The sequence below is a fragment of the Amblyomma mixtum genome, chromosome 4 (genome assembly GCF_055824585.1).
Source record: "Amblyomma mixtum isolate Tamu chromosome 4, ASM5582458v1, whole genome shotgun sequence".
Classification (NCBI taxonomy): domain Eukaryota; kingdom Metazoa; phylum Arthropoda; class Arachnida; order Ixodida; family Ixodidae; genus Amblyomma; species Amblyomma mixtum.
Genome location: NC_143015.1, coordinates 81,600,998 through 81,612,742, shown reverse-complemented (window position 1 = coordinate 81,612,742; position 11,745 = coordinate 81,600,998). Strand labels below are relative to the sequence as shown.

The 11,745-nt window shown below is 44.6% G+C and overlaps 1 protein-coding gene across 1 annotated transcript; it reads right to left on the bottom strand.

Annotated features, from left to right (window-relative positions):
- Nucleotides 1-226: 226 nt before the first annotated feature.
- On the bottom strand, nucleotides 227-2,670 carry LOC149347188 (4-vinylphenol methyltransferase 2-like). Its single transcript, XM_089541517.1, has 2 exons — nucleotides 2,125-2,670; nucleotides 227-280 (listed from the first exon to the last, which is right to left on the bottom strand). The coding sequence occupies exons 1-2, from the start codon at nucleotides 2,668-2,670 to the stop codon at nucleotides 227-229; spliced, it is 600 nt and encodes a 199-aa protein (XP_089397643.1).
- Nucleotides 2,671-11,745: the final 9,075 nt, after the last annotated feature.

The window sequence follows — 11,745 nt, the reverse complement described above, 5'->3', positions numbered from 1 at the left end:
GGGAAGCAAACTTCCGGAAAGCTCATTATTAAGCATGGGCTTAGTGAGCCTGTGCTTAAATTTGATAATTTCGCAAGTTTGCTTCGCCATAAGCTACAGGAGCACGAAAAACGCGGCTTTTACGCACGCCAGCTAAAGTTTTGGCCGGCTGTACTCTACGTCCTCGCCGCAAAAGTCGAAAATGTCAAATGTTATGCTGTCGTGGGTTGAATATTTTCTTGCGAATTCAATCATGGTAGGGGAACTGTCGACGGCCACGATCCTCTTGCACGGAAATGATCTAGGAACGAGGTGGTTTTTCGTAAAGGTGCCAGAACCACATCCTATGTCCAGATGTAGGTGATCTTCCCTCGGCATTTCAAGAAAGGTGATCCTATACAGTGCACCTGCATATTCCTTTTCGGTATTTGGTTGCAAATCATTGAACTTCTTTGCTTCTAAGATAGTGCAGTGGTCGGTGTGGCAGCGTGATCTAGGAAACGACGCCATTTTAGCCTGGAAGTTTACACTGCACCATATGCTGAAACAAGGCTCATTTCTGAGCTTGCAAACATGTCTACAGGCGTGGGCAAGAACTGTAATCACTAGATGGTCAAAGGTAAAGTGCCAGACGGCTGACCTTCCTAACCCGAAGTCACAACTCACAAAACCTGATCGTGCCGCAAAAAAAATGGCAGTGGCTTAGCTCTGGTTAAGCCTGGATATACAAGCGAAAAGCTGCAGTTATGCTTTGTTTGACGTCATGGCTGTCGCAGTTCGCGCACAATGCACTGGGAACACCACGATAACGGTGTAGGCAAGCGCGTTATATAGCCCTCCTTCCGCATGCGTAGTAACTGTGGTAAACACCCGGCTGCTACGAAAGGTCAAGCTGTGGCGAGGAGGCCAGCGCGCAGTAGCAGCGGCGATGAGGAGGCGGCGGACATGCACAATAGCACGCGGCTGCGCCGAAAGGTCAGGCGGCAGAGTCGCGGCGGCGGTTGCGGCGGCAGCCGCTCCGACCACCTGCGCCTCTTTTTTGACGCCACTCGGTTCTGCGCTTGCGCAGCTGCGGCTAAATCTGACCACGGAGCATGCGCCAGGCCCGGTGTTGACTAGCCAAGTGAAGTTTTTCGCTTCAAAAAAAGAAAGCATTCTCTGAGATCGCACTGATACGGCGAACTTCCCAGCTGCCGATGGTAATAAATGGCGGCTTGGCTTACGAAGTGCATAGAAGTCGCCTAGGTTCACAGCCAGAAACATTGTTTACGAAGTATGCGAGAGAGATAGGCTGCTATCTTTTGCTTTTCTGATCTGAATAGCTGGTATGCGCCTGTTTACAAGTACAAGGCTGCTTTCGCAACAGACTATAGACACAGTGTTTCACCTAAGACTAAGAAATTTAAAAAAAAAGTCAATTTTAAGTTATAATTGCGTCTTGTTTGGCACAGCTTTGTCGGCGATGCAGTACATTAGAATAATGCTAAGACGTGCTAACTGGCAGACTGTTGAACTAAAAATTACGACAACTTTTTAACAATTACTTTTAGGTTACTTAATTAATGAGACGTGCAGCCCACCGTAAATAAATGGTAAATTGGCTTTTGAGGAAAGGAAATGGAGGAGTATCTGTCGCACATATCTCGATGGACACCTGAACCACGCCGTAAGGAAGGAAGGTGGGAGTGAAAGAAGAAAGATGGATATCAGTTTTTAGAATTTTGGAAACTCGGCTTCCCTCTGCGATATGGCCCAACACATTTGGGCTATGCAAGCCTGCAAGCTTCTCGCAAGCGCAATTATTTTGGCTCTATTAAAAAAAAAAGTCTTAGGCCACAGCGTACATACGCCCCCAGCGGTGGATTTCGAACCAGAAACCTTCTAGAGCCGACGTGGAGGCAAAAAGGGGATTCCACATGTTTCTCCAGTTTCACACACGACTCCCTCCAAAAGTGCAGAGAGAGAGATATTTTGCTCGCCAATTTTCCAGATGCAAACAGAAGCAGCTGGCATGGTACTCTGCGACCACATACGATTAAGGTGCGATTAAGGCGAGACAATAAGATGTACCGCTGTAAAACTAAGCTCACGGAGTTTTCTAAATATTCCGGCAAAAGAAAAGTGCGAAAAAATGCGTGCACTCACCGGGATCGTGTCCTGCCACCGCTCCATCAAAAACAGATTAAGCCAGGCATCAAATGCAGCCCATGACACGGCTGAAGATACAAGACACTCTCCGGATTCTGGCGTCAGCAACTGCGCGAGCTCCAAGCATGCTTTCCTTTCGTCGTTCACGTAATGAACCGAGAGGAAGGAATAGATGCGATCGAAATGACCGTATTTGGCTAGCTGCTTTCCATCGTCCTCGCCGCAGAAATCGAAAATGTCAAATGTTATGCTGTCATGGGTTGAGTTTTTTCTTGCGAATTCAATCATGGTAGGGGACTTGTCGACGGCCACAATCCTCTTGCACGGAAATGATCTAGGAACGAGGTGGTTTTTCGTAAAAGTGCCAGGACCACATCCTATGTCCAGATGCAGGTGATCTTCCGTGGGCGTTTCAAGAAAGGTAACACTATTCAGGGCGCTGGCGTCTTCCTTTTCGAAATACGAGTTCAAATCATCAAATTTCTTTGGATTCCAGATATTGCAGCGGTCGGTGCGACAGAGTAATATTTGCAAAGACGCCATTAAGCCTGGAAGTTTCCACTGCAGCATATGCTGAAGCAAGGGTCATTTCGGTGCTTACAAACAGGTCTGCAGGCGTGGACAAGAACTGTAATCACTGGATGGTCAAAGATAAAGTGCCAGACTGCAGAATTTTACAATCCCGAAGTGGAGTCTTTCAATACCTGCTTGATGTGGAAAAGAAGAAAGCAGTCTCAGAGAGAGGCAAGCTGCAGTCAACTGCCTGCCGTCGGGCAGTGAAAAAGCCGGTTTTGCTGACGAAGTGCATTGAAGGCGTGTAAGTGCAGAGCTATCATTGTAGTTCGCACACTTCGCGAGATAGATACGCCGCCATCTCTGCATTCTGCGAACTGAAGAGCTGGTAGGCAGCTGCTTGAAAGTTCAGGGCTGCTTTCGCTAAAAACGACTTTATAATTTAACGGTCAAAATGTGTCCTTGAAACCTAAGGTCGCAATTTTTTTTTACTTCGTTTGCACCGCCGTAGTAAAAATTGCCAGCGATGTACGTCGAGCGTCAAATGCACTTCGCTGAGCGCACTCTGCAAATGGAAGAAAACAAGCAAATTGCGCTGCTCCTGTTAGCGATAACGAGGTTTCGACCGACATGGGCGCTGCTCAGATCGAAAAAAAAAGAAGGGGAAAAAGCAGGGGTCACTTTATACAGCAACAGATCTCCGAGTGTGTTAGAACGCCCTGTATTGCCTGTACGCCTGTACGCGGATTGAGTAGGAGCGATTCGCCCTACCGCCATGCGTACGTGGTATCATACCTCCACGTGTACTTTTTGCGTCTCAAAATATCGACGCGTCGCAGGACGAAAGTGTGGCAAGAGGTAAACGAAGTCCAGGCGGTGTCAGTTACGGCACTTAAGATTTGTCTCAACGAAATATGCTAGGGTTCGCTTTGGTTGTATGGGGAACTACTTTTTGCGAGCGGACTTATACTGCGCGAACAGGCAGCCCCAGCTTGAGCAGCATTGCCTGCTATGTATGAAGCGGGCTATAGAATGTGCCTCTACTTTCCTGGATTGCATTTCTGTCTAGGTACTTCGTTACCTTTAAACTCACCATTGCGTATAGCGGTTGCGATTCTGTTCAACGACACATTTGTTTCTAGCGCCGCCGCCTATTTGTTCAATTATTTGTGGGCGAAAGTCACGCCAATATTTCATTCGTTTCAGCGACACCTCATACTTCACTTCGGTTCTCTCGGACGTTGTCGCCAGCAGGTGCCGATCCGCTCAGTTTTCATGAAATCAACCAATCACATGAAATCAGTGAAAGATTAACATATTTCTGTATTAGGTGAAATCCTTTGACAAAGAGGCGCCGGAATTAAAAAGCATGTGAACTAGGAAACATGAGTTCTATTTAACACATGTAAGCTACGTATAGGAGAAATAGAGTTTTCTAAAGATATCGTTTAGGATATGCTGCCAGATTAAACAGGTGTGTGACTGACCTGAAATTTTTCATCTCCAGATACAAAACCAATGAAGCATTGTAAGGCATGTTTTTGAGTTTAAAAAAAAATGTTAACGAAAATGCAAGCCAGTACTGTAATAATTCATTTTAAGATACTTTCATGACTGAAAGCTGGCTCAGGAAGGATGACAGTTTAATTTTCTCCTTTTCGCGAATGCTGCAGTGAGAAGACTGGAATCAGTAAGCGTTCCATAGTACCACGCCCATTGCTACTCCCACTCACAATGGTGCAATCAAGGTCTTTTCTCGTCTCAAAAAAAAAAGAAGCCTACTGGTTCTTCTCTCGGTATTCCAAACAAGGTATAACAAGACTGATTTGAAGATACCGCATATTTCATGGCAATTTCTTTGAATTGATTGCCATTTACCACCTGTACTTTACCAGGGCGAAGTACGCTGGAACTAACTAACCTGAAAGAATCTGTTAGTTTCATGAGCAATGGATTTGATGAATTTAAGAACACTCTGGAAAAAAAAAGAAGAATATCAAGCGCTACAGGCTGAGCAAAATAGTCTGAAAAGTGAGAACAAACCTCTTAAAAGTGAACTGAAAAAGGTGAGATCTGAGCTAACCGAGTTGCAACAATACAGCCGCCGCATGAATCTCGAGCTGAAAGGTGTCCCTGAACCCCCTGATGAATCTTTGACCAAGACTGTCCTTGATATCGGCGCAAAGGTGGACGTCTGAGTGGCGGAAACACACATTGATGTAGTTCATAGGGTCCCTTCGAAAGATAGGCCGCCACATGTCGTTGTCAAGTTTACTTCTTGCCACATTCGTGAGAGCATGCGAGCATCTGCTAAAAAGAAGCGTATCGTGGCCTCTGATCTTGGACTGCATGGTCAAACGCACTTATATGTTAATGAACATTTGTGCCGAGAAAACAAGCTACTTCTAGCTAAGGCCATTGCAGCAAAAAGGAGTCACAATTGGCAATTTGCATGGGTGTCACGAGGAAGGATTCTGATGGGGAAAAAGGAAGGCCCAGATGTGCTCCGAATTATGTGTTAGGGTGATCTTGAGCAGATAGCCTAGTCTTTGTTAAATGCCAACAACGCGCATTGTGGATAGCATTTTTAGTGCCAATAACACTCGGTCTTTTTTGCATTGCAATGTGAGAGGCATCCACAAAAACTTTGATGCTTTATGCTCTGTTTTGGATCAAGACTACTGGTATTACAATGTTATAGCTTTAACAGAAACATGGTTACTGACTAATGAATCTTATAACATACCTGATTATACTTCTTTCTCGCGCTCGCGATATTAACACAAGAGTAGATGGCGTTGGTTTGTACATACGGAGTGCGATTCCATAAAAACAATGTACTGGTCTCGTAAATTCAGTAAGTGATACTTCAGAGTTTCTGTTCGCTGACCTGGGTGGCGTTATTATTGGTTTTATTTACCGAGCCCCACATGCTGATTGTAGCGTTTTTCTACATGACCTTGAGACAACACTTCTTCACTTTTATATTACTTTTAAACATGTTACAATAACTGGGGACATGAATATCGATATGTTAGGTAGTACCCATATTGAATATTCTGATCTTATCTTCTGATACGGCTTCAAGAATTACGTTTCACGTCTTATGCGTGCCACAAGTACTACCTGAACCTGTCTTGATCTTATGCTATGTAATTTTGAGCCTCTGCATTACTTATTTCACCGACTTGCACCGAATTCGAACCCTTGGATGTCAATTCGCACTGTGGTATCTTAATTGGAAGTTACAGTCGTTGATTCAAGAATTTAACAGAACCGTCATAAACACAGAATACTATATGAAACCTATTTGTCCTTGGTTGACACCTGCTATACTAAACGTTATGAAGCAGCGACATCATTGGCTTCTTAAAATGAAACAGAATAGGGGTAATGAATATTATAGCATGCAGTATCGGACCTATAGAAATAAAGCTGTGTGTATGGTGAGGTTGCAGAAGAAGCAGTATCATTGTTGTGAAATAAATAAGTGCGCTAAGAATTGTAAAAAAATCTGGAATATTATCATTTCAGTTATTCAAGCCTCCGTCAGTACAAGAGTGCTGCCCACATCCGACGACTCTCAACAAACCACTCACATTGTTGATCACTTTAAAAATCACTTCTCCTCAGTAGGCAATGATCTACAGTCCACTATACACGTAAATACTAATGTTATTATACCAACGCGGAAAGAATCCTGTTTCTTCTACGAAGATGTAACTGTTGATAAGATCATGAGCGCGATTAAATTAATTGAGTCTGCAAAGGCGATGGGCATTGATGAAATTTCTATATCACTTATTAAGGGCAACATCAATACACTTGGGACAACTCTGGCCTCACTAATTTGCATCCACCCTCACCGCTCAACCCCGTTGCTATGTGGCACACGCGGTAATACAGGACATACTACGTCCACCGCTATGGACGAGGGTGGCGCTGGTGAACACTCTCAAGGTTCGGTTACACTACGCATAGATAACCATGGAAGCAGACGATTGGGCAGCAGTCGCCATAGCGCAGTTGGTAGAGCAGCGGACGCGAAATTCGGAGCTGGTTGTTTCGGATACCACCCGCGGCATGTGGTTGTTTTTTTCTCTGTTTTTAATCTCGCACTGATAAAAAGTGAAAATTTGAAATTAATAAAAATTAAAAAATTATTTTAAAAATACATCTCCTATGTTCCTTCGTTTCGGTGGCTATTGGCTTTCGTCTTCAATGCCCTAACGAGCACCTCTTTCCACTTGAATTCTACGGCAAAAAAAAAAAAAAATCCTGGAGGGTTTAACTAGAGAAGTTAACTTGGAGAGTTTAACTTGATTGTGTCTATGAAGCACTTGATTCGGTTTGGTTTTAAGCGATGTTTATTGCCTCAGGGCATAAAACGGTACGTAATGATAGATGAGAAGGCCTAAATAAACGAGAAAAGGTTCGCTGACATAATGAAATCGAGCAGTGAACGATGATGAGGTCCTTGTGTCCTAGCGGTGTATGAAGCACTATTGTTGGGCGAAAGACGCACTGCCGTCAGGTGCCGAATTCTCGTCGGCTTCAACACCGGACAAACCCACAGCAGGTCGTGATTGTCGGCCTCAAGATTTCGGTTCTCGCAGACTGGACACCCAGGGCGGGGATATACACCTTCGAATGGCGGCCACTTTCGTGTCACGGCTGGAGTTAGGGCAACCCCGACCCCGATCCTCCGAAGCGCAAACTCCTCTGCACGGGTAAGACCACGGGGGAAGGTTACCACACACGGAAGGATAAGAGCAAGTATGCTGCGCTGGAAGTGTTCCTTTCTTGCTAAAAGGAGGCTGGTGTCCTCCAGAGTGAGGACTCGAGGCGAAGATTAGGTTTAGGTCGCAAAGCGGGCCGCAGAATCTGCACGGCTTTGCGAGCTCAGAAGGTCGCGTGGCACCCACTAAAAACGGATTGGCTGCAGGATGCGTGCCGCGAAACGATGGATGTTCTGGCAAATTTCTGGGGTGATACTGACGCGTCGTAGTAGGCGTGTGACGTGGAGGGCGTGGTGTGCAGTATATCCTTTTGTATTTCTGAAATAAATCCGACTTGCTAATCAGCGCCTGTGTTGTTTCTTGCTTCGTCCTGTATCAGCGAGGTTTCTACCATGATTTCATCCTTATTCCGTGTGTACTTGGCTATTGGTCCATACACACAAAATCACTGGAATTTCTCAGTAAGACAGGCTGCAGGCAAGGATTGAATAGAATAGATGAAAATATTGCATGCAAACCATATCGCACTCAATCCGCAAGGCAACTGCTTACGAACATGTAAGCTGTAAGCTTTTGCAGATTAAGTAAGTAAATAATCTGTAAGCCCTGTGTTATAGCAGTTCAACATGACATATGTCAAACGGTATAAGTTCAGAAAATTTAGGATAGATTCCATGGATTCATTGTTCGAAACATTTGTATTCATGAATACCTGAGGTCTTAGTAAAACACGTTGAGGGGCCAGTTGGTTATGCATTTTCCTTTCTTCAAATTTAAGCAGCGCTAACTTTTAAGACGAATACACAGATGACATGGACCAGCATGGACATGGACAGGACCAGCGCCCGACCTGTCATGACCTCTGTGTATTCGTCTTAAAATTCAGCGCTGCTTAAATTTGAAGAAAAGAAAACCTCAGTTCTTGAGGTGTAATTTTCACAAAGGCCCTGAGAGAGCATTCTTAACTTTACATTAGACTTATCTATCAATATTGGAGCTGTTTTACGTGATATGGAGTTCGAAAATGCCTGATTTCTCCGCAGAACTTCAAAGACCAAGTTTCGCTGCGATGTTCATGTCGGGTAATTATTTTCGTAGAATTTTCGAATCGTTTAAAGAAGAACTCTGCTCGGAAAATCTTGTGTGCCACAGGCTTCCTGTGGCCTAAAGCTCTTTTTCGCTGTCCATTCTTGTGCATTCTCTTTAGAGTGATATGGGGACATTAGCTGATTATGGGCCGCGCCGCAACAATAAGGGCTCCGAATTTATTTCTTCCTTGAGATTGCATAAAAAAGCTATAAACTTGCCTAGAAGAGTACGGAGTGCATAACAGTTTCCGAGTTGCACTGCTTCTTATCGACATATTTTTCATAAGTGCGTACATATCTGTTGCTTTTTTTTATCAGAGGGTCTTTTATCGCAGCGGAGCGCTCTTTACCCTTTGTTTTGCAACAAAATTTCTTAAACTGCGACGCCTCCGCCTATATTTTTGCACTACAGCCGTTCGATGCCGTTTTGCTGCATAAGTTTTCTTTTATGCATTCTCTTTCACCCAGCTCCTTTTGACTATATGGACTATGGCTTTAAAACCTACCGTCAACTAAATTTCAAGAAGGATTACAATGCTAATCTGGTATTGTAAAGGGATTAGGGAGGAAGACACACCACGCCTAGTGTCATAAGATAGATCACCTACATGTTGCCGTAGTAACAGATTAGACCCGTTGTTAGAAGGACAGTCGACAACATCCTAAAGGCAGGCTATAAAACGACCGCAATCCTCCTACCAACAACATCAACGCAACGTGTTTGGGTAGTGGGGTACACAACACCCTCGAAGAGATAAGGGGCACGGTTCTTGAGGGACAGAAACACAGCCCAGCAAAAAAGGAGGCGGATAGGAAAATCCTAAAGAGCCTGGGGCTATGGCAAACACTAAGTACAAGTGGCAGGAAGTCTCAAATCACAACACCCGCAAGTGGGAAGATCCACGTAAACCCGATACCTGGACGCATGCGTCACGAGTGGCAGAACGGTAGAATAAAAACCAGAGCACAAGCACTGGGAAAAAAATGTACCGGATATTTCAGCGAACTCTTTCAAGAATTCATTTTGGGTGGAAAAAACCGCGCGAAAGGGACGGAAGACAAAGATGAAGGAAACCACACGGACGAGCGCTGTGGTTTCCTTCATCTTTGTTTTCCGTCCCTTTCGCGCTGTTTTTTCCACCGAAAATGAACGTGTACCAACTCGCCCAACTTTCCATTCTACTTTCAAGAATTCCTGAAAATATTGGGTTCAATATAGCAAAAAAAAAAATAGGTGTAGGATCACACTCTCCGCTCCAGTGGACAAATATGTTGCAAAGCCCCTTTAATTATCCAGATAATTAACAAAAACCCTCCAATTAAATTTTCAATTATCGTAGCTGGGTCGTTAGCCTCAGTTGGGAGTTTGATGTACGATGTCATATCAGTTTCCGAAACGATGAAAAACTCAACTTCTAGAGCCCTGCAGTGCTAAGAAATGCGACGCTTTTTTCTTGCACGCGACCAAAACTGAGCGCATAAGGAGTGCGGAAGTATGGCGTAAGCGAATCGTCCGCTGTTGACGTGTCGTAATGAATGCAGCGCCCAGTTCTAAACGCGTGTGCTAAATTTCCTCGTTAGAGAACCTCGGCGCTAAGCTTAGCCACGGCCGGCGTTATCGACTGCTTCGTCGCTCGGAGTAAGAAAAATTGTAGTCGTCGTGGGCTACGTAGCCGTCGCATTTGGGAACACTGAAATGCACACCTGACGCTCTCCTTCTCTGGTTAGCTCCGAAGAGGTGTTTTTTAAATGGTTTTATTTTTGTCACTAGCTTTGTGAAAGACATAAAGGGGCTCCTCTCTTAACGTGTGAAGATTACGCTTTAACGTTAAATAGTGCCGACATGGATTGTATCATTTCTGTCAAGCGTCTATTTATTTCATGCGTCATCAGCTTGACTGCTACAATAAATGAGAATGACTTCGTAGATCAAAAGATTCTAACTGAAAACATTGCAATTCTGGCCCTAAGCGGCTCCGTACCGGCTGGCTCAATACGGTTCCCGTGTGCTGGGTCAGACACGTCCCGTGCTGTAAGAAGTGCTTGTACTTAATTAGGAATTATTGTCTGCAGATGTTTAGCGCTTTCTAGTTGTGTAACAAACAGGAATGATTGAAATCTGCACCTTTTATGAATTTAGTTTGTTTCAGCCCGGCTTGGACAGTCCAGGAAACAACTAGTATATGGGATGAAACGAAGCCGCTTTCTCATAACGTGTTCAAAATGCTTGCCCAAATTGCTTACCCAAGTTACCCCCATTGGTGTGGAGAAAATCTCTCTCTACTACACATCTTCTAAATGTCTCGACAAACCTCTCCCAACTGCAAAACTGCCGTACCCGACACACAAACCATCGCAGGCGGCAGTGAGCAGTGACAACCTGGACAAACAATCGTCGATCATCCCCCTAGTCCACAAGTCAGCGGCCGCTTTATAATTCGTCAGCATGAGAAGGGTCTGTACAAATGGAAATAGCCATCGGCGTCACGCATGACACATAACGAGCTGAGACCCTTGTGACGTGTCCACAACCTGCAGACGGGATTGTGAGCTAAGTGTGTTTTCTAGCAGGTGAGAGGCAAATTCATGATTTGTAGCGAGGAGTTGCACAGGAAGAGCAACCATGTTGTCAGAAGCCCCGCCGATGGCCACTTTTGAAAAGGCCACCTTCCGTGGCAGTGGCCCAAGGCTTAAACGCTCCACCACTGCGCCAGGCGTGGTATGAAGACTCCTAGCAGCCTATGAATGCAAAGAAGGGAATGACCGATTCAGCGTATAGGGAATTAACCCGTAAACGCTGGCGCGACTTGGCTTTTAAGGCGGAGCTGCAAGATAACCAACAATAACCGAAAATGCTAACGAATTCACACGAACTACCGAGGATATCCTGAATTTTCTTTGCATATTAGGCTGCATTTAAATAAAGTTCTCCGCGTTCCGTAGGGTTGTGCATTGGGCATTACTGATGTTTTTTGGTATATGAAAACAACAAAAACAGCAAAGTAAGATCCCATATATCCGTTTTGTGCCACAGAAACATTCGTGGTTCAAAACCTGGGAGGCACTTGTATATATAATTAGACCACAAACAAACCCCGGCGCACAGAGGAAAGGCCCCCATGGTGGCACAACCCTTTCTATAAAATATTTTTATTGTATGCAACACGTAGTCCTTGTTTATTTCTTCATATTGGGCAAGTAAACCTGCACTAATCTACTTCATCGTCAGCTGTAAACGGATTCGATTTAGGAACAAAGTGGCAAACTTTTCTCAAAGT